The sequence below is a fragment of the Pipistrellus kuhlii genome, unplaced genomic scaffold (genome assembly GCF_014108245.1).
Source record: "Pipistrellus kuhlii isolate mPipKuh1 unplaced genomic scaffold, mPipKuh1.p scaffold_m20_p_4, whole genome shotgun sequence".
NCBI lineage: Eukaryota > Metazoa > Chordata > Mammalia > Chiroptera > Vespertilionidae > Pipistrellus > Pipistrellus kuhlii.
The window spans coordinates 30,550,149-30,573,684 of NW_023425540.1; the positions used below are offsets into that span (position 1 = coordinate 30,550,149).

At 36.2% G+C, this 23,536-nt stretch overlaps 1 protein-coding gene and 1 long non-coding RNA gene across 20 annotated transcripts in view; both read left to right on the forward strand.

Annotated features, from left to right (window-relative positions):
• The window catches only part of ERBIN (erbb2 interacting protein), a 95,155-nt gene that overhangs the window by 42,608 nt on the left and 29,011 nt on the right, over positions 1-23,536 (forward strand). For 16 of the 19 annotated variants that reach the window (XM_036410738.2, XM_036410739.2, XM_036410741.2 and 13 more), the window contains 10 exons: positions 898-987; positions 6,007-6,063; positions 9,370-9,433; positions 12,143-12,217; positions 12,856-13,000; positions 14,156-14,228; positions 14,533-14,662; positions 14,984-15,099; positions 17,202-17,271; positions 22,021-22,120. In XM_036410738.2, coding sequence (XP_036266631.1) covers positions 898-987; positions 6,007-6,063; positions 9,370-9,433; positions 12,143-12,217; positions 12,856-13,000; positions 14,156-14,228; positions 14,533-14,662; positions 14,984-15,099; positions 17,202-17,271; positions 22,021-22,120 — 920 coding nt within the window. Of the gene's footprint in view, positions 1-29; positions 175-897; positions 988-5,574; positions 5,715-6,006; positions 6,064-9,369; positions 9,434-12,142; positions 12,218-12,855; positions 13,001-14,155; positions 14,229-14,532; positions 14,663-14,983; positions 15,100-17,201; positions 17,272-22,020; positions 22,121-23,536 lie in introns of those variants that run through there. The other 3 variants (XM_036410759.2, XM_036410756.2, XM_036410742.2) reach the window with 3 other exon arrangements.
• Positions 6,616-7,712, forward strand: LOC118703635. Its single transcript, XR_004983113.1, has 2 exons — positions 6,616-7,040; positions 7,289-7,712. It is a non-coding gene; the product is annotated as an uncharacterized LOC118703635 (long non-coding RNA).

The following is a 23,536-nucleotide window of genomic DNA, read 5'->3' on the forward strand; positions in this document are numbered from 1 at the left end:
TGTGGAAGACAGAGGAATGTGACCTAGGAGAGAAGGAAGATGAGTCAAAGACTGATGAATCTACTTCAAGAAAGTTTTGTACTTGATAAAATCCAGGACAAACATATAAAGATTGTTTTATCCTCATATGAAAATATTGCTCTTGCATCAAGTTCTAGATCTGTGATTTCTTTTGTAAGTCATAGGGAATACAAATTAAAGCTAATACTTAAGAAATTTTCATAGGGCTTTAAAATGCCATTGAGCTTTTATATCATTTTTTGTGTTAATTATAAAATTATAGAATATTTGATTACTTGGGGGTTAATGTTGAAACTGAAAATGATCTAAACCTGTAGTTATCAAATGGGGATGATTTTGCCCTAAAGGTTTATTTGGTAAATTCTGGAGACATTTTGGGTTTTCATAGCCTGTGGTGCCACTCTCCTGGCTTCTAGTGTGTAGAGCTAAAGATCCAACAGTACAGAATATCCAATAGTGCAGATGACAGCTTCTCACAACAAAGAATTATCGAGCTCCAACCGTCAATACTGTCAAGGTTTAGAATTCCTTATCTAGTCCTTTGAATTGATGTTAGCCAAGGAGAATTTTAAGAGTGCCTACAGATGTCATAATTATGTCTTAAATTCTGTGTATTGTGGCTCATTCATAGCTGACAATTTTGTGCAGATTTTATCTTAAAGACAAATATTGCCTTACTACCTTTTAACAGATACAGATACAAGCTTTGAAACAGGTAAGTTATTACAAAAGGCAAATTTCAATTTGAGGATCACTTGTAAAGAGGGGACTATTATCTGTTAAGAATGTGTGTTGGTTAGACAGATTCTTAGATTTTAATAAGAGATTGAAATTATATATGTGAACTTAACTTAAATTCTGGTATATTTTGTATAGGCTTCCCGATGGATTTTCTCAGCTGTTAAACCTAACTCAGTTGTATCTGAATGATGCTTTTCTTGAGTTCTTGCCAGCTAATTTTGGCAGGTAAATTACAGTTTTTTCTAAAACCTTTTCTTGTGAGCTTATGTAAAGTTTTTAAGACTACAAATTGCTTTAGTAATACTGTTAATTATAGTTTCATAGGCTCTTTTGTAATTATTTTTAAGCATTGTGGTTTTTAGTTTCTTCAGAACTTATTTTGACTTTGAATTTATTTTTTCCAAGTTAGCAATAAACAGTGAAATATTTAAAATGAAAAGTAATGTGAAACTTGAATTGTTTTTTAAAATATGCAAAAATATCCTGGCCAATGTGGTCAGTAGTTGAGCATTGACCTATGAACCTACAGTTTGATTCCTAATCAGAGCATATGCCTGGGTTGCAGGCTCAATCCCCAGTGTGGGGCGTGTAGGAGGCAACCAATCAATGATTCTCATCATTGATTTTTTTTCTCTCTCTCCCTTCCCTTAGTTTCTAAAATCCATAAAAATATATTTAAAAAATATAAAGTATGCAAAAATAGTTTAAATGGGGGTAATTTCTGCATATTTGAAATAAGTGCTTCATTCTTAGCATTTATCATACTTTAAAATCATCTGATTATTGGTTTATGTCTTCTCACTAGAATTAAAATTCTAAAGAAAAAAATGTGTTTCTGTGTATTTTACCACATTGTTTCCTCCTCCCCTCAATATCTAGATGTTTTATAGTCCCTCGGTAATTTTTTTAAAAGAGAAGATGAATCACTACTATAAATCAAATTATAATTTTTAAATTAATTGCTAGAGAAACTGCTACCCATGTTAATTTTAGAGTCTTCTTTTTTTGTCTAAAATTAAAGAAAAATATCATATGATTTCACTTATTTGTGGAAACTTTAAAAAAAATCCCAAACCTCCAAGCTTATAGATAACAGATTGGTGGTTCCTGTAGGTATGTGTGGGTGAAGGTGATAAATAGGTAAAGACTTTCAGTTAATATTCAATTGTGCACATTGTAACTAACATAGATAAGTCATGGTGTATAATATACAGTGTGATGACTATATTTAGTAATTACTGTATTCTATATTTGAAAATTGTGAATAGAGTAGATTTTTTTCTTTTTTCTTTCTTTTATTTTATTTTATTTTTTTATTGATTTTTAACAGAGAGAAAGGGAGAGAGAGAGAGAGCTAGAAATGTCGATGAGAGATAAACATCGACCAGCTGCCTCTTGCACACCCCCTACCGGGGATGTGCCCGCAACCAACATACATGCCCTTGACCGGAATCGAACCTGGGATCTTTCAGTCCGCAGACCGATGCTCTACCACTGAGCCAAACCGGCTTCAGCTTTTTTTTTTGTTTTTTTTTGTTTTGTTTTGTTAATCCTCACCTGAGGATATTTTTCCCTTTGATGTTTTTTTTTTTTTTAAAGAGAGAATGGAAGAGCCGAAATCAGTTTAGCTCAATGGATAGACGTTGGCCTGTGGACTGAAAGGTCCCAGGTCCGATTCCAGTCAAGGGCATGTACCTTGGTTGTGGGCACATCCTTTGTAGGGGGTGTGCAAGTGGCAGCTGATAAATGATTCTCTCTCCTTGATGTTTCTAGCTCTCTATCCCTCTCTCTTCTTCTCTGTAAAAAATCAATAAAATAGAGAGAGAGAGAGAGAGAGAGAGAGAGAGAGAGAAAGAGAAAGAGAAAGAGAAAGAGAAAGAGAAAGAGAAAGAATGAGAATGAGAATGAGAATGAGAATGAGAATGAGAATGAGAATGAGAATGAGAATGAGAATGAGAATGAGAATGAGAATGAGAATGAGAATGAGAATGGAAGGGAGGGAGGGAGGGAAGAGAAGGGGATAGAGAGAAATATTGATCAATGAATCAGTGCCTCCTGCACGCACCCTAACCAGACCAGGGAGTAAGTCACAAACCAGGTATGCGCCTTTAATCATTGCCTTTAACCATGAATCCAACTGGAAACCCTTTGGTCTTCAGGCTGATGCTCTAACTATTGAACATATCAGCAGGGCATGAGAGTAGATCTTAAAAGTTCTCATCACAAGAAAAGAATTTGTGACTATGGTGATAAATTTTAACTAAACTTATTTTGGTGACCATTTTGCATTATATACAAAGATAAAATCATTACATTGTATACCTGAAACTACGATAATGTCACTTATCCTCTACACTAATAAAAAGAGAAACATGAAAATTGACCATACCTCTGCTACAACCACCAGCCAATCAGGAGCGAGTATGCAAATTAACAAATATGATGGCAGTCATGGAGCTGGAGTAAGCAGGTTTCTTCCTGGTGATGGAGGAAGCAAAGTTTCCCACCTGCCCTGGCCGGCCCTGGCCTCTGCTCAAGGCTACAGAATTTCAATTATAGCCGAAACCAGTTTGGCTCAGTGGATAGAGCGTCGACTTGGGGACTGTAGGGTCCCGGGTTCGATTCTGGTCAAGGGCATGTACATTGGTTGCAGGGCACATCCCCAGTAGGGGGTGTGCAAGAGTCAGCTGGTCGATGTTTCTCTCTCATCGACGTTTCTAGCTCTCTATCCTTCTTCCTTCCTCTCTGTGGAAAATCAATAAAATATATATATTTTTAAAATTTTTTAAATTACAATTATAGAAGATCAATAAATCCCAGATATCTCCTTCCAGCTGGCCCTGGCCTCCACTCAAGGAAGTGCTGGGGGAAAAAAGCAAAACAAAACAGGAGGAGCTGGGGGCTTGGGTCACCAAGGTGTGTGGCCAGCCTGCAAACAGCCATCAGTCCCTCACCTAGGCTGACCACACCCCCGTGGGGTGAGGGTCCCCTCTGGGAAGCTTGGCCAGCCTACAAACAGCCCTTCGCCCAGGCTGGCCTCACTTAGGCCGGCCAGGCACCCCAGCGGGAATCCCTGCCCGAAAGGGTGTGTGGCTAGCTTGAAAGCAGTCCTCAGCCCATCAGCCAGGCTGGCCACCATCCCCCAACAGGGATCCTCACCCCACGGGGGCATGGAAGGCCTGTAAACCACCACAGGCCCCTTGCCCAGGCTGCCCCACCCTCCAAGGGAACGCCACCCTGATCTGGGACACCCTTCAAGGAAAACCAGTTGGCCCCCACCCGTGCACCAGGCCTCTTTCTATGCCAGTGCTCAGCAAACTGCCGCTCACGAGCCACATGCCGCTCTTGGTCCCCTTGAGTGTGATGCTTCCACAAAATACCACGTGGTGGGCACACAGGTACAGTGCAAGTGTAACTTCGTGGCCCATGCGCAGAAGTTGGTTTTCGGCTCTCAAAAGAAATTTCAATTCTTGTACTGTTGATATTTGGCTCTGTTGACTAATGAATTTGCCGACCACTGTTCTAATAAAAAGGTAATATGCTAATTAGACTGGGAGATCTTCCAGGATACCTTCTGGATATTTTTCTGGACAAAGCATGGTGGTGGGGCCGAGGTAGAGGCAGTTAGAGAGCAAGAGGGGAGGGCAGTTGTGGGTTATCAGGCTGGTGGGGGGCAGAGTCATTGGGGGTAAGCAGATCAGCAGGGGGGCCAAGCAGGATGTCAATAGCGGTCAGTTGGAGAGGATCAGGATTGGGGGGGGGGGTTCAGCTTGGAGTGACCAGGCAGCAGGGGGCAGTTGGGGGCGAACCCACTGGCACAGGGGGCAGTTGGGGTTAAGCAGGCTGGCAGGGGTGGGTGCATTTGGGGGCAAGCACACTGGCAAGGGGGGGTAGTTGGTGAGCAGGCTGGCAGGGGGTCATTTGGGGACAAGCAGGCTGGCAGTGAGGGGGAGTTTGGGGCAAGCAGGCTAGCAGGCAGAGTAGTTAGGGGCTATTAGGCAATCAGGCAGGCAGGTGAGTGGTTAGGAGCCAGTAGTCCCTGATCCCTGTGAACCAGCAGTAGGACATCCTTCAAGGGGTCCCACATTGGAAAGGGTGCAAGCCAGGCTCAGGGGTGCCCCCCCACCTCACCTCGTGCACGAATTTCGTGTACCGGGCCGCTAGTGTATAATAAAAAGTTAATATGCAAATCGACCAAATGGCGGAATGACCAGTCACTATGACACACACTGACAACCAGGGGCAGACGCTCAACACAGGAGCTGTTGTTCCCTGGTAGTCAGTGCATCCTACCAGGGGAGCGCCGCTCAACCAGAAGCTGGGCTCACAACTAGTGAGCAGTGGAGGTGATAGGAGCCTGGACTGCAAGAGGGTGCAGGCGGGGCTGAAAGACCCCTTCTCACACAAACACCTGTGCACGCACACACACACACACACACACACACACACGCACACACACACACCAGTGCACAAATGTCATGCACCGGGCTTCTGGTATTTCAGTAAAGAAAAAAATAATTCTGGTTAGTGTTGCAGCCCAATGAGTACATTGTCATGCTCCATATATTTATATACATAAACATATTTGCATGTGTTTCTGCACATACAGATAAAGGTTATATGCTTGTTGGATTCCTCTTGTGTATCTGACATTTGGACCATTTTTATTTTTATTGAAATATATTTGACACATAACGTTGTGGAAGTTGTAAGGTATACAACATGTTCATTTGATATATTTATATACTATGTAATATTGCTTTGTAGCATTAATTAGTAACTCTGTACCACCTAATCTAATTATTTTCCCTCTAAATTTATTGGGAAATGCATCTTAGTAGTGTTGGAAGATATCTCCTTTTTCATGTCTCCTTGTGTTCCCTTATGGTTTTCTCTCTGAGCCAAGCTCTGGAGTTGAATTATTATTCAGAGATACTTAATAATTTTGGCAGGTATTTTCACAGGCATAAAGTGCTCTAGGTTTGATATTTAGGGACAGTCACTTTGTGCTGTGAGGATGTCTGGAAGTATTTATTCCCCTCCCCCTCCAATAATTCTGAAGAGCAGAAATAGCCTTTTCTTCCTTTGTATTACTTTGTATTCCTGTGTAATTTTTAATACAGTATTCTGCATATTGTAATTACACAATAAATATTGATTGCTTTAAAACTTCAAAGTATGATATTAACTTGTTAATTCTTTGTCTTTGTCATAGATACTTGATTTGTTTTCTTTGTTTTGCAGATTAACTAAACTCCAAATACTAGAACTTAGAGAAAACCAGTTGAAAATGTTGCCAAAGTAAGTAGAGGTGCTATACTTTGTAAAATTTAATTTAGAATTTTTAATTAGGTCCTTACAGAAATATTAACTTTTTAATATCTGAAATACAAGTGCAAATTATTTTAAAAGACTGGCATTTGTGGTCATATTTATATTAGTTGTGGTCAGTGTAAAAATCTGTGCATCTATATTTGGCATTTAATAATGATTTCATAGTCTCTGGAACACAGTCTTGTGTGACAAAAGTCAAAGAAATAAGTATGTAAAACCGGCTTGAGTCCCAAATAAAAGTCTCAATTCTTATACCAGAACTCTTATATGGTACTCACTAGAGAAATTCAAAGATCTTCATGTGAAGTCTGATAACTATAGTTCTAAAAGCCTATCTGGTTTTTCAGTCTATTATAAATGAGAAATGGGGTGAGGGCCCCCTACTGGTAAGCGAACATCAAGAAGAGATGGCAGTCCAAGAGCAAATATTATAAGTTAAACACATCTACAAATTCAAAATACACTGTGTAGTCTGCTCATTTATTGTAGAAATGTCCTAAAACATCCTGAATTCATTGCTACTTTTTAAAAATAAAGTTCATTGGAACCACTTTCATTTACATATTGCGTATGGCTGCTTTTGCTCTGAGTGGTAGTTGTGACAGAAATTATATGTAAAGATTAAAGTATTATCTGCCCCTTTATATAAAAGAAAATTTTGTTGTCTCCTGTTACTATTTGTTTGTCAAAGTTAATTGTCACCTCTTCAGAGAAGTATCTCCAGTTTCCTAGGAATTAGTTGTTCTGTTTACTCAACTTCTGGGCACCATGTTTACTTAATTGTTATATGACTTTTACCATACTAGTCCCATTTATTTTTATACATTTCACTCCCTTCTTACCTGACCAGCATATGTAAATATGTATCTTGTGCTCATGTACTTACAGCTTCTTCCTTCCCCTAACCCCCATGACTATAATCTGAGGGCAAAGAGCATAACTAGGTTTTTTTTAATATATATATATATATATTTTTTTTTTTTAATGATTTCAGAGAGGAAGAGAGGGACAGAGAGATAGAAACATCAATGATGAAAGAGAATCATTGATGGGCTGACTCCTGCACAACCGCCCCTGGGGACTGAGCCCACAACCTGGGCATGTGCCCTTGACTGGGAATTGAACCTTGACCACCTGGTTCATAGGTCGATGCTCAATCACTAAGCCACGCCAGCTGGACGAGCATATCTAGTTTTGATTCACAAAAGACATTATGTATTCAGTAATTGTTTAGTGCAAGAATGATTGGCATTTTATAGTGATAGTTCTGATTATAAATTAAGTGGGAATTAAAGTTGTGAGTATAAATTAAAGTGGGAATTAGACTAAGGTTTAAATATGTTACATATTTGGTATTGTTATTGTATCCTTAATTCAAAACTTGGACTTTTTTCTAAAAGGTTTGAATAGTCAAAATGTAATTTAATTACTGAAATATCCTACAGTTAATATGATCTATCTGATCATAAGGACTTTACTGATTTTAACTCAGTGAATTTTAACTCCTTAGCTTCAAATTTGCAAATATAATTATTTTGTTTGTTTATTTATGACTTATGATGAGAACCTTGGAAGCTTTACAAACTCACATCAAATGTCAGAGCAGTGGGAAAGCTGTTTTAGATTCATGGTCAAGGAAAACTTAATACCATCTTAATAGTGGAGGGCATATACCAGTAATACAAAGGATGTGACTTTTCCTTTGAGACAGGAGAAGAGAGATAAAAATGAGTTAAACACAAAAGAATGTTAGAGGTAAATAGGAGGAAATTTGAGGGATATTGTTTCTACTTTCTTCTTGAAGTGGGAAGTTTGATCTTAATGAAAAGACTTGTAAATGTAATAAAAATAAAATTGTGTGCTGAAACCGGTTTGGCTCAGTGGATAGAGCATCGGTCTGCGGACTGAAGGGTCCCAGGTTCGATTCCGGTCAAGGGCATGTATGTACATTGGTTGCGGGCACATCCCCGGTAGGGGTTGTGCAGGAGGCAGCTGGTCGATGTTTCTCATCGACGTTTCTAGCTCTCTATCCCTCTCTCCTCCTCTCTGTAAAAAAATCAATAAAATATATATATATATATATTTTTTTAAATAAATAAAATAAAATTGTGTGTCTTAGGTAGATTTTTGAGGAGGAGGAGTAGGACCAAAATTGCCAGTAGTAGCTAGCTACAACTTGACATTATGTATTTTAGGACTTGATATTATATTTCCTCTTTTTATTGCATATATGTACATTCACATTTTCCTAAATCAATTTTAAAACAACTTTCTAAGGATGTCATTTCTAATGCATTGCTTCTCTTTTTGTTCCTTCTTTTGTATCCTCCCCTTGTTGATATCATTAATTGGTACAAGTGAATTTTTTGTTATCTTGTCACAGCCCCTCTTTACTTTTCTGAAATGTCCACCTGATAACAGTATTATGGACCAAGGAGTTAAATATCATAGCTTCTAATCTTTCTTGAGAAAGATCCTGGAAACACCTTTTGCTTTGTTATGAAGCAAACTAGAACTGGCTTATAGATTTCCTGGGACAAAGACAGATAAGAGTAAGGGAAGTGAAATGTAGTACCTCATAATATCTGAAAACAGACTTCAGTAAATCCTAGTTGAATAAAACAGCATTGAGAAAAATTGCTTTTGTGAGATGAATTTAATTAAAATTGATACAATGGCATATTTAAAATGAAAGCATTGAGGAAAAGTAATGTTAGGTGCATAACACAGTGACATTACAATTATGATATGTGTTTTATATTTTTTCACTAAAAAGCCAGAAAAACATTTGTTAGTTTATTTACTAATTACTGTTTCTAATATGTTAAATTTCCAGACATGATAGAATTGCACATGCACATTATTTTTTATACTGTATTTTTACTGTAACTTTTCTATGTTTAGAAATACCATAGTGCTCCAGCTACCTAGAGTATTCATACAGTAACTTGCTGTATAGGCTGTAGCCTAGGATCACTAGGCTGTACTATATAGCCTGTAGGTGTAGTAGGCATAACTATCTAGATTTGTGTAGGAATACTCTGATGTTCAAACAATGACCAAATCATCTAACATTTCTTAGAACATATTCCCGTCATTGAGACATAACTGTATGACGACTTCCTGTTCTTAGAAAACTATTTTTATTTTGTCAACATATGAAAACTATACATCAGTAGAGATTACATAAGAATGTTTTACACTATTCTTTTGAAAGCTTCCATGTAATTGATATTTTGTATACTTAATTCTTTATTAATCCATTGTGCACAGAACCATGAATAGACTAACCCAGCTGGAAAGATTGGATTTGGGAAGTAATGAATTCACAGAAGTGGTAAGTTCTCACCAGTCGTACTGTCCATAGTCTTATATTTCATCAAGAATAAAATGTGAAAATTAATGTATTCTCTGAATTTTTTAAAGTATGAAATTGGGTAAAGATAAACACAATTTTGAGAGACAAGATATGAAAGTTCTTAACAGAGAAAATTAACCATATAGAAACATTTGACAGGTGTGAGGATAAAAGTTAAAATTAACGAAAAACCCAGGTACAAAAGTAACCAAAAGTTTTTAGGCATAGGGAGTAGAAAGTGTGAGAGATTGTAAGGGAAAACAAAGTTTCATCAGACTAGAATGCATGACAGAAAAGTGCTACTTCTGGACAAAACTCTCAGGGGTATTGCTTAGGAATTTATTCAGTGCTAAAACTGAATAAAATTACTAGCTAAAGGGAAAATATTGAGTGAAACAACGGTTATTGTTGAGTTGTTAGTGAGATCTCTGGGTTATGTTTCTTGCTTTGTATACTAAGTGTACTATGATACTGAATAAAAAAGGAAAGGAATATGTAAGCAGTTCTTTAGCTTTATTCATTTCTCCAAGAGAACTCAGAGTTTGCCAGATATATTTTTTGAAGAAGTTACTTAAAATGTTTACATTATGTCTGTAAGTTTATTTTTTTTTTTTAATTGTGGTAGATTTCAAATGATGTGTTGAGAACAGGAATTCTGCAGCACTGCCAACTGCATGATTGCCCTGTGGATATTGTTTTGTACATTTGCTCACTAAATACCCTCAGCTTCTCAGTGAGGCTTTGGATACCTCGTTTTATCTTAAAGACTTTCATATTCTTATATTTTAATTGAAGGTGATTTATGATTGGTTTTACTGTGTGTTTTGGAATACTTTACTGCTTGTGAAAAATATATATTCTATGCTTCCCAAATTAACTATTGTACTCTCTCGATATATGTTTTATATGTATTAAACTATCATATTCACATATTAACTTCGAAAATTCCTTTTTTTTTTTTTTTTTTTTTTTTTTTTTTTTTTTTTTTTTTTTTAATATATATTGACTTTTTTACAGAGAAGAAGGGAGAGGAATAGAGAGCTAGAAACATTGATGAGAGTTCTGGGGATGTGCCCACAACCAATGTACATGCCCTTGACCGGAATCAAACCTGGGACCCTTCAGTCTGCAGACTGACACTCTATCCACTGAGCCAAACCGGTTTCAGCTGAAAATTCTTAATTATTGTTCTTTTTATGAATCGGCAGCACTCAGAAATCATTAATTTTTATACCATTTTGGTCTTCCAACAATATATATACTTTAAGAGTCTCATGCTCTACCGACTGAGCTAGCCGGGCTGAACAATATATATACTTTATAAAAAACATACTGTTAGAATTATAACAGGTAAAGCTCAAAAGGAATTTTTAAAATATCCATGTTGTACCTAGAATTCTTACCAATATTTATATGTTAAAAGTAAATCTGAATGATAGCTTTTTATATATTACTGATGTTATGGTGATTAGATATGTTGGAACAGGATGCCTTCACAGTGTCAATGATTGGACACAGGTTTGTGGGGTAACAAATACCTTTGAAGGATGAATTCAGAAGAGCCTCCAAGGGTGAATTGAATGCCCCTGGTCAAATTTTGCCTAAATACCAAGGACCACTGCAACTTTTTGATTGATCTTTTGGGTCCTCAACCTTATATTATAAACAATCTTTCACCATGTAATTGCTGGGAGTTTAAAATAACTGGGCCACTCGGTTGGAGTGTCATCCATACACCAAAAGGTTGTGGGTTTGATTCCCCATCAGGGCACATACCTAGGTTGTGTGTTCCATCCCCAGTTGGGGCACATATGGGACACAACCGATTGATATGTGTGTTCTCTCTCTCTCTCTCTTTCTCTGTGTCTCTTCCTCTCTTTCTAAAAATAAAAAAAAATATTCTCGGGAGAGGATTAAAAAATAGTAATCTACAATATAATAATAAAAGTGTAATATGCTAATTAGATTGGATGTCTTTCTGGACGAAGCCAGGGCTGTGAGGAAAACCGGGGTCCTGGGTGCCTGCCAGTAGCCGGAGAGAAACCTGGGTCCAGGGTGTCAGAGGGAAGCCGGTGCCAGCAGCCGGGGAAAGGAAGGCCTACTCTTGCACGAATTTCGTGCATTGGGCCTCTAGAAATAAAATAAAATAAAATAATAAAATATAATAAAATATAATAAAATATAATAAAATATAATAAAATAATAAATAAAATATAATAAAATAAAATAACAGAATGCACTTAACGTGATTATGCCATGGTTTACTTACCTTTCCCTTATTGGACGTTTAAGGTGTATGTTGCCCTACTTGTTTTTTTCTTTCCGCTTCTTAATAGCCTTCATGTTTTACAGGTAATGATTGAGAGTAGTTTTTATTGTACTCTTGAAAGCAGTGGCACTTACTTTTATTTTTTTATTGTATAAATACGTACATCTATTATGTAATCAAAAGCTTACATGAATGTTATTCAGTCTGCTGTTAGGGATCGTCTATCTTTGTGTTCTTCTGTAGTTGTGATATAGAGAGAAAGGCTTGACTCTCAGCTCTGCTTTATTTCCTCCTCATTTTTTAATTTTAAACTAAAAGTTGTCATTAGACATTCCCAGGGTCTTTTTTTTTTTTCCCCCCAAATCTAAACATCCAAGTAAATAATTGTATTCCTTCCTCTTCCTTCTAAATTCAAAAAGCCTGAAGTACTTGAGCAACTAAGTGGATTGAAAGAATTTTGGATGGATGGGAATAGACTGACATTTATTCCAGGGGTATGTATATCAAATTTTAAATGGCTTTCCTTACTGCTCTGTATCTTTTGCAGTTTTATTAATTGTATACTTTGAAATCATTTTTACTTGGTGAAAATATGGATGGTTACTTAATTCTCAATATTATTAAATAGTTATATAAACAATTTTTTATTGTTAACACATAGTTAACTAAAATCAGAAATTTTTCACGATTAACTTTTGTAAAATAGTCTTTTTTTAATACCATGCAGTGTGTCCTTCTCAGTGCACGATTGACTTTGTAACCTAATTCAGTTTGCCCATGGATTTGTTCAAGTAGAGTATTTTCCATGTAGTTTCTGTCTTATCAACTGACATTTTGTTCATTCCCACACCTAAAGCATAAGAATCCCTGTATGTGTTATCTCCCTTGTCAGTGATGGACAGCTGAGTTCCAAAGAAAAGTATATGTCCATTGCTGCTCTGCTGGACTAAAATTAGTAGAACTTTTAGCTTTATTACTGAATACATAACTAATGGTATATTTTTAAATTGTGTTTCCTCTCTCATATAAAACATTTAATTATAAGGTATAACTTGGTATTAGGTCCATTACCTAAACGTTTTACAGATTATTTACTGTTGATAGTCATTCGATCTTCTTTTTTTACTTATAGTTTATTGGTAGTTTGAAACAGCTCACATATTTGGATGTTTCTAAAAATAATATTGAAATGATTGAAGAAGGAATTTCAGCATGTGAAAACCTTCAAGATCTCCTATTATCAAGCAATGCACTTCAACAACTGCCTGAAACTATTGGTTTGTATTGCTTTCTAATTCATTTAATTAATTTTTAAAAAATATATATTTTATTGATTTTTTTTTTACAGAGATGAAGAGAGAGGGATAGAGAGTTAGAAACATTGATCAGCTGCCTCCTGCACACCCCCCACTGGGGATGTGCCTGCAACCAAGATACATGACCCTGACTGGAATCGAACCTGGGACCATTCAGTCCGCAGGCCAACGCTCTATTGACTGGTTTCGGCTGTAGTTAATTTTTAATAATGTAAAATCTGAGAAATTAAGATTTTGCCATTGTTGAGATAGTTTTACTGTACTGCTGAAGTCACAAATCTTACTTAAGCTTTTCCTGATTTACTCCTTTGTTGATATTATTGTATTTTTTCCTTAAGGAACTGTCATTTTTATTACTGTAATAAATTTTTTTAAAGAGGTTAATTGATCCAATCTTGGTTTAATTTTTTATCATAGCCCTTAATCTGATCACTCTTTTCAGTCTTCATTTTAGACTCACATACACAGAGACCTGTTTAGCAAATTTTATGAGAATCTATTTATTCATCTAGTTGCTTGTCTGATGATGCATCAAAGGAATTAAATAATTTTGATTAAAGAATCAAAGTTAAATATTGGCTTCTTTGTGATGATTAAATATAAAACCAAAAAATATTTTTACATGTTTTTCCATTGAACTACATAGTTTTTTTTTAGCTCAGGTTACATTTTTTAAATTCCATAATTTATTCAGTATGTTTATTTTAAAATAAGCTTCATTTTCTTGCTTTAGTATTTGTTATTCATAGAATAGTTTGTTACACACCTATGAAAGCTAACTTCATACTACCATTTCTTTAATTTATTAATACCACATTTGTATTACATGTTTTTACTGTGCATGGCATTATTTTAAGGAGGAGGACTATATCAGTGAACAAAGCAAACAAAAAGTCCCTACTCTAATGATGCTTACATTTCAGAGAGAGTTAAATAGGTAAATATACACTAAAAATTAAAAATAAATATATGCTAAGGGAATAGAGTGAAGGGGTTTTATAGTATCGCCGGGTTAATTAAGAAAATTTTATGATTAATGTCAAATGTCATTTGTGCTCACATTAACTTGCTTATAGTTCAAGCTGGAAAATTGTGTATTATTTCTTCCCTCAATAGGTTCATTGAAGAATGTAACAACTCTTAAAATAGATGAAAATCAATTAATGTTTCTACCAGACTCTATTGGAGGGTAAGATTTTTGTGAATTAATAAAACTAGAAGATTTTACTTTAAAAAACATGCCATATATATTTTCAGATAATTGCATAAATACAGTACCTTCTAAAGGAGATTTCATAAACATTTTAAAAAGCAACTGATTGCAGGTTGGATATATTTATAATAAAGATAAATCGATTTTTTTATTGGTGAAGTTTATCTTAGTGGAGACAGTTTTGCTAGTTTCATTAAGTCCAAGTTCAAAAGTTCTTAGGTTCTTAAGTTTTGGGTTATAGATAAGAAATATTTTTTAATGCATGTTTTTTTTCTTAAAGGTTAGTATCAATAGAAGAACTGGATTGTAGTTTCAATGAAGTTGAAGCTTTACCTTCATCTATTGGGCAGCTTACTAATATAAGAACCTTTGCTGCAGATCATAACTTCTTACAACAGTTACCCCCGGAGGTACTGTATTTTAACTTCCTTTTGAATTTTCATTTTTTTTCTAATTATTTATTATAGGTATCTAGTATGGTTTTATTTTCTTTCAAAAATAATTATGTAACTAAGTTATTTTGTTAGCTACATTGGTTTACAAGAAATACCATAGTACCTTTCTTCATACATGAAAATTAATAAAGCGAAAATATAAAATTAATAAAGGGAAAATATAATTTACTATTATAAATGAGAAGAGTATTTTTCACAACTTTTGAAAATATTTTTCTTATGTCTGTTTAGCAGATAGCCATATTTCTGATCTCCAGTTTTATATTTCTCTTTCAGATTGGCAGCTGGAAAAATATAACTGTACTCTTTCTCCACTCCAATAAACTTGAGACACTTCCAGAGGAAATGGGTGATATGCAGAAATTAAAAGTCATTAATTTAAGTGACAATAGGTTTGTAATATGTATTCATTGGTGTTTTTTTTTATAGGATAAATTGATTGGATAAAATTGAAGTTTCAAATATAATTTTTATCTGAAATAATGATGTAACTTTACCTGATTTTAATTATACTGTTGTTATTTGTCACAGTTCTTTTTTTCTAATGTTTTTATTGATTTTTAAAGAGAGAGTCAGGGAGAGGGATAGAGTGATAGAAACATCAATGAGAGAGAAACATCATTGATCTGCTGCCTACTGCACACCCCCTAGGAGGGACATAGCCTGCAACCCCTGACTGGCAATCGAACCAGTGATGTCTTGGTTCCTGGGTTGATACTCAATTACTGATCCACACCAGCTGAACTTCATGATTCATTTTGTGTTGACTTTAGTTATGCAACCTTTATTCTCTCCTTTATAGAAAACTTTTTTATTCCTAAAATCAGATCTTCACCTTAAAACTGCTATTGAGCAAAGCAACTTTTAATGTAATCTGCTTTTTGTATTTTTCTGAGCAGAGGTGTGATTAGACACCCCTCATATAGCTTGGACAATGTAGCCAAGGTATAGAGCAGATAGATCACGAGGGCTGCTAAATTGTAACAAAGTTTAAGGTAAGAACAATAATTTTCCCAGAGGTAAAGGTAAAATACAGTAGTCCCTCCTTACAGTAGTCCCTCCTTATCCGTGATTTCACTTTTTGAGGTTTCAGTTACCTGTGGTCAATTGTGGATCGAAATATTTAATGAAAACATTCCAGAAATAAGCAGTTTATAAGTTTTAAATTGTGTTCTGTTCTGAGTATCATGATGAAATCTCAAGCTGTCTAACTCAGAGCATGAATCATCTGTTTGTCCAGCATATCTACACTATATATGCTACTTGCCCTGTTCATCACTTAGTAGCCCTCTTGTTATCAGATCAACTTCTCGCCATATCACAGTGCTTGTGTTCATGTAGCCCTTATTTTATTTAATAATGGCCCCAAAGCACAAGAATAGTGAGGTTGGCAACTTGGATATGCCAAAAAGAAGTCATCAAGTGCTTTCTTTAAGGGGAAAGCTATGTATGTGTTGGGGGAAGCGGAGTGGAAGTACTATCCTTGGTTTGTACAGGGTTTGGTACTATTCTTGGTTTCAGTCATTCGATGGGGGTGGAACTCCTCTGTGGAAATGGAAACTTCTGTAATGATAAAAGAGTGTTTCTACAGCATTTTTACATTTTGCTTTCATAGTTTCTTATAAATTATTCAAAACAATCCTATGAAATAGTATAACAGGTATTCCCATTTTGAGAAAATTAAGACTCGGATTTAATGAGCTTCAGTGAAAACCCACTTTTCTGACCAGATAGGATATTCTGACTTACTTTTTTTATTTTTATTTTTTTTTAAAGAAGAACCACTGCCTTAAAAAATATATATTAAATCTTTGTTTTAGCCCATACATTGTACCCTAAAACTAGGGCCCGGCCCTAGGTTCCAACAAATTGCCTTGGAAGATGGGTACAAAAGAGTAGATAAGTGTAAGACAGAAGGTTTATGTAGATATTCTATTTTAAATAGGATTCCATTCTAATTTAGCATTCTAATGAGTTTTATATTACTTTGTTTTTACTTGTTATAATGTTAAAATAGTACTCGAGTATGAAAGTGCTGGCTCACAATGAAATATAGATCAGTGCAGTTTCTGTAACAAGCTGTCACTATGAGTGCTTCCTGTAACACTTTTTTCTCTATAAATACAAATAATACATCCAAAGCAGTTTTATGAGACATTGCTTAATGTGTTCTTATCTTGTCATTAAGGTAAGGATAGTTAATATTAATTCTTATTAGATAATTTTTTGAGGTTATTGGATTATCCATTCCCCCTCAACCAAATTGATTCAATTGAAGAATTGTATCTTAAAAACTGATTCTTACAAAACCAAATAATATTTTGTTTTATGTCCCATTCAAAGATCTATATTGGGGTTTTTTTTTCTGAATTAACTAGTTTTCTCCTATTCTCGTATGCAGTACCATGACATTTTTTAGAAAACCATTCAGTTTACTCTTGTTTTAATATTTCTCATGTTAAAATATAATTTTTGTTTGTATATTTTCCAATAGGTTAAAGAATTTGCCCTTTAGCTTTACGAAGCTACAGCAGTTGACTGCAATGTGGCTCTCAGATAATCAGGTGAGCATTCTGATTTTGTAAATTACTGACGTTTTAATTGTTCTAAACAGTTATGTACTCTAATTTACATAGTATTATTTGAGAGTAGTTATACTGGTGAACACACATAAAAATGTATTATATATTTTTTTAAATCTTAGAAAATATTTACATGCAGATAATTTTAGTGAAATACGTGTAGATTTTTAAATAGTAAATTCTGTGGGACCTGTCTGATTTCAGCTAAATCTATTTGAAAAACATATTATTAGGTTAGGAGGTCAGGCACAATACTCCCTAACTTTTTAGTTTTTATAGTAATTCTCTATGGCATATATCTGTAGAAATTCAATAATTTAAATTATACTTCCAATTAAGCACTTTCTCATACTACCTTGAGGAAGTGTTTCTAAGTAAGGAATTAAGAGTTATACCTTGGGCTTTTCTTTGTTTGGTAAACATTTATTGAAAGCTTACTTCAGATCACGAACTACTCTGGAAGCAGGAGATACGTTGGTGAAGCAAATAGACTCTTCTTATATGCTATTGAGTTTACATCTCATGGGAGATTAACAAACAAATATCTATGTAATGTTTCAGAGCTAAAGAAAAATCTTGATGGGCATTAGAAGAGTACCAGGGTTGAATATACAATGTATATGCTGATTTTTCTCGTAAAATAAAGCTTAATATTTGACTTTCAGCAATGCTTTATAATAATTTATCTAAAGCTGTATTTTCCTGAGGTTTAGATACTCTGGTCTCATGAGGTATTTATAAGTTCAGTAGTGACATTTGCTTCAGGGACTGTATTATGTCTCTCCTTTGAAGTATATTAACAACCCTGTTGTGTACTACAGTAAAGAAATCCACTTGTCTGTGTATCAGGATTCTCCAGACTTCTTAACTGAGGATCCCTTTCCACTTACCTCTTACTAAAACCCTAAAAGTCTTAAGTTGATGTTGATCCACACTTATGAATCGGACTGTAGTATTTACTTGTTCAGAAAATTAGGAAAGGAGATATTAAATTGATGATATCTTTGTTTTTATTATAGCTTGAACACAAGTGTGTCCATGTATTTGGAGCTCTTAACTATCTGATCTTTCTTAATTGAATTATTTACATTTGAACCTGATTTGAAATTTTGCAGCTGGATTCACAAAACAGGGCTCTGTCATATATGAATTATTACAGTGTGAATGAGACATAACTCCCAATCTTGGGGACACTTAGGCTGTTAGTAAATAACACTGTGGTGGATAAATCATTGCTAGCAGATTATGTCAGGTGACTCAGTTTAGTGAAATTATCTAGTATCTAATTTAGTTTCTTCATATTTGCATTGTTCTATTCTTGCTTCCATTTGTTAATTACTTCAATACAAAAATTATGGTGATGCGGGTCTTGTGTTTTTCTCAATTTGACAAAATAGTAAATAGTAAAACATATCTACATAGCTATAAGGCCTCCCTAAAAGTATGTCTCAGATGTTGTACTACAAAAGAAGAAAGTGTGGTGGAGAAGGTATGTGACAATGGTTTGACTATGAATTACAAAAATAAAATAGTCCTGAATATTTCACTGACAATGTAGGGAGTATATCTATAAGCAGTATATGCAATAACACAATTTTTCACGAGTCTCTCTGATGGCTTGAACAGAACAATTGATTATTCCTCATTCGTTTTGCCATTCTCACTTCAGAACCATTTATTGAACAACTGCTTCATGCCAGGCAAACTAAGGTCACTTTAATACAATGTGGTAAAGTAGAACTAAGGCTTCAGCATCAAAGAAAGGAAGCATAACTTGGGGATGTAAAGGCAGGTTTCCCAGAGGAGGAAATGCCTGCAGTGCATAATTACTTTTAAAAGAGTTACAGGGATTTAAACAAAGGAAGGGGGGCCTAGCTGGTTTGGTTCAGTGGATAGAGCATCAGCCTGCAGACTCAGGGGTCCGAGGTTCGATTCCGGTCAAGGGCATGTACCTTTGTTGTGGACACATCCCCAGGAGGTGATGTGCAGGAGGCAGCTGATTGATGTTTCTATCTCATGGATGTTTCAAACTTTCTATCCCTCTCCCTTGCCCTCTGTAAGAAAATCAATAAAAATATATTTTTTTAAATAAAAATAAACAAAGGACAGGGAAGAGTGTTCTTATTAGAGAGAATATCATGAGCCTAAGTATTTACTGCTGAATCAGTCTAATATATTTGGTAACTCTACAAGTAGTTCATTGTGACTAGAGCATTACCTATTAGATGGAAGAATAGGAAATGAGGCCAAAGAGAAGTAAACAGTGACCAGATCATAGAGCATGTTGGATGCCATGCAAAGGAGTTTGTATTATATTTCAAGAATGGTAAATAGAGGGGACCCAAATAAACAAAATCAGAAATAAAAGAGATAAAGTAACAACTGACCCCACAGATACACAAAGGATTATAAAAAAACAAAAAAAAAACTAAACACCCAGTGCATGACTCATGCTCTGGTGGGGTTACTTGGCCTGGCCTGCAGGAAACCAGCTCTTCAACATCCCACAAGGGGTCCCAGATTGTGAGAGGGTGCAGGCCATGCCGAGGGACTTAACCGGTGCACAATCAGGACTGTGGGAGGGCTCCTGAGCATATCTGACCATCTCGCCCAGTTCCAATAGGTACCAGCCGGATTGGGGGGTAATGGAATAAGGATACATGTAATACCTTAGTTAAGAAAAATTTTAAAAATAGTCAAAAAATAAATATTTTAGAAGATACTACCTTTTTCAGACTGCAATTTTGAAAATTAAGGAAGGATTTTCAGGCAACTTTGAGAACTGTTGAAATTGGTTACCACAACTTGTAGTTAACAATAATTTGCTCATTTGTGAGATACAGAAAAAGCACATGATTGTAATGATTCTACATTGCAGCTTTGCTAAGCCAGGTGCAAGAGAAGGACATTGTAGGAAAGTGGTTGTAATGAGATAATGGTGAGGTACAAAAGGAGAAGCAAAGACAGGAAAGAATGCTGGTGACATAGTTGAACGTTCAAGGGAATGACAGTCTTGGTGGTGAGGTGCATTGGCAAGTAATGTGAGAGCTGCCTAGGGTCTGTGTTGCCATACTCGGTGGCTGTCCTTTTCACTGGCCACTCCTCAGCTTCCCTTTTAGGAATTCTCCTTAAACTTATCCCTTATGGTAGTATGTGGTGTCCCTCATGGTGCTCTAGAACAGCAGTCACCTACTGGTGGCCCACGGACCACTAGTGATCTGCAAGGTCTGAAAGTTTGGCGACCACTGCTCTAGACTATGCTTTAATTTATTTCCCTATACTTTCCTCTTGGAAATATTAATTTACTAGACTAAAAGTATGGCTATGTCCTCTATTTTATGCCTGTTGAATTACCCACGATTATGGAAAAATTGGCATGAAAGAGATAGGATAGATTCGTTCTTCTAGAAGCCACTTGGATATGAGAAAAAGGCATAAAATGATAGAGGCAGGATTTATGTTCCTCAGTAGAACAGGTGTTTATACTTATGGAGATATGGATAATGATCTCACAGCATTTGTAGACACTAACTCACCTCCTAAGCCAGGGTTTATGAGATGGAGAATAAGCAACCCATATTTGAGGAGGCTTCAGGGAAACCCTGTCTTTTGAGAAGGAGTAGATCTACCATTTCCATTGACTATAAGGGCCAAAGGGAAGTTTTCAGTGAAGAAGGTATTTGAGATGCAGGGGAGTTTGTTTACTGTAGAACAAGGAGGATCCACAGAGGAAATGTTTGAATGGGAGTAATATTATAGCTAGCTGCAGAGTTTTCACAAGAGTAAGTCGAAAAAAATAATTGATAGAGAGGCAGGAGCAGGGAGGTCTGGGTAGTTCCCTGCCTGTCTGGGATCGGCCAAGGCTTGGATTGGTAGGATGTTAAGTCAGTAGGGTGGCACAAACATTAATATTAAGAAAATTGAGCAGCCGAAACCGGTTTGGCTCAGCGGTAGAGCGTTGGTCTGCGGACTGAAAGGTCCCAGGTTCGATTCCGGTCAAGGGCATGTACGTTGGTTGCGGGCACATCCCCAGTAGGGGGTGTGCAAGAGGCAGCTAGTCAATGTTTCTCTCTCATCGACATTTCTATCTCTCTCTCTCCCTTCCTCTCTGTAAAAAAATCAATAATATATATATTTTTTTAAAAAAAGAAAATTGAAAACACCAGTTAGGGAAATAATTTTAAGAAAAAATGAGGTCCAAAATAATGGGTTTCCAGTTCCTTTGTTGAGTAACTTGTGATGTCATTAATAGAAACATTAGACACAGAGAAGAAGAGAGAAGCAAGTTACAATTTATTGTTTTAAGTACTCTCTTTCAGTTGAAATAAACCTGCCTAACTAAACTAAATCTTCAAAATCATTTCTACAAAAGTATCTTCTTAAATGAGAGTAGTAGAGGGGGAAATACATTGAATGGAAAGGTTTATTTTATAGCTTATTAAATCATATGGTAAGTAATTATTGGATTGTGGATATGAGATCTTTTAAAACTTGATAATCAGTGATAATTTCAATACAGTGTGAGTTTGCTTTATACTACAAACTAAATTTTATATAAATTTCTATGAGGTCTAAAAGCAATGCTTAAAGTTTTATTATCTATAAATTTGTTTTTGTAATCTATACATTGAAGCATTATAGAAAAAATGGTGAGTACTTATTCAAAAGAATTGCTAGATATGTGTTTGCTTTAGGATTATTAAAAATTAAATATTAATTTTCTTTCTGTAGTCCAAACCCCTGATACCTCTTCAAAATGAGACTGATTCAGAGACTCAGAAAATGGTGCTTACTAACTACATGTTCCCTCAGCAGCCAAGGACTGAAGATGGTAAGAATTTAAGAATGTCTTTTCTTTTATATATGTGTGTGTGTGTGTGTGTGTGTGTGTGTGTGTGTGTGTGTGTATAATAAAAGGGCAATATACAAATTGACACTAATGATGGAACACCCAGGAACCACAGATCACTATGATGTGCACTGACCAACAGGGGGCTGACACTCAATGCAGGAGCTGCCCCCTGGTGGTCAGTGTGCTCCCACAGAGTGAGCTCTGCTCAGCGTCAAGCAGGCTGATGGCTGTGAGTACAGTCATGGTGGCAGGAGCCTCTCCAGCCTCCTCGGCAGTGCTAAGGATGCCCAAGTGGGCCTAAGCTGCAGATTGTCATCCCCTGACGGCTCCCAGGCTGCCAGAGGAATGTCTGATTGCCAGCTTAAACCTGATTCCCCTGTGGAGCAGGCCTAAGCTCAAAGGTGGATATCCCCCAAGGGGTCCTGGCTGGACTGAGGGATCCCTCTAAGTGCACAAATTTTCGTGAACTGGGCCTCTAATATATATATATAGTGTGTGTGTGTGTGTGTGTGTGTGTGTGTGTGTGTATGTATTGAGGCCTGGTGCATGAATTTGTGCATTGGTGGGGTCCAGCCAGCCTGGCCAGGGGGAGGGGACATGGGGTGTTGGCTGACCTGGCCTGCCTGCTGGTGGAACTCCTGGTCGAGGGGACAATTTGCATATTAACCTTTTATTATGTAAGATTTACAGTTAGTGGCCAGATTATTATGATTCAGAGATCATAATAATCTGGTGCGTGTGTGTATGTATATTGTATATGTATATTGTATATATATGTATATGTATATTATGGTGAAGATCTAGGGGGAGGCTACATAGGGAATGGGCAGAGGAGAAGTAAAGGGGGTGAGGGGGTGGAAATGGGAGACATCTGTAATATTGTCAACAATAAAAAATATATTAAAATAAGGATAAAACAACAATAATACTGGTCAATCACAACAAGTTGTGAAGTGAATTGTAAGTCTCCAAGACTTAATGGTTTGAAGGGAATTTGGAAAATCCTATATAATAAAAGGCTAATGTGCAAATTGACCAAATAGTGGAACTATGATGCACACTGACCACCAGGGGGCAGATGATCAATGCAGGAGTTGCCCCCTGGTGATCAGTGCACTCCCACAGGGGGAGTGCGGCTCAGCCAGAAACTGGGCTCACAGCTGGCAAGTGCGGCTGTGGTGGCAGAAGAGGCAATCGAGCATCCCCCGAGGGCTCCAGTCTAAAAGGGGGCACAGGCCGAGCTGAGGGACACCCCCCCCCTCCTGAATTTCTTGCACCAGGCCTCTAGTTGGTTAATAAAATTCTCTGAAAAATTGGATAATAAAGCAATGTCTCAGGGTTATAGATAGTGGAAGTTAGAGGTATCTGCATATAATGTACTTCTATAAATGTCCT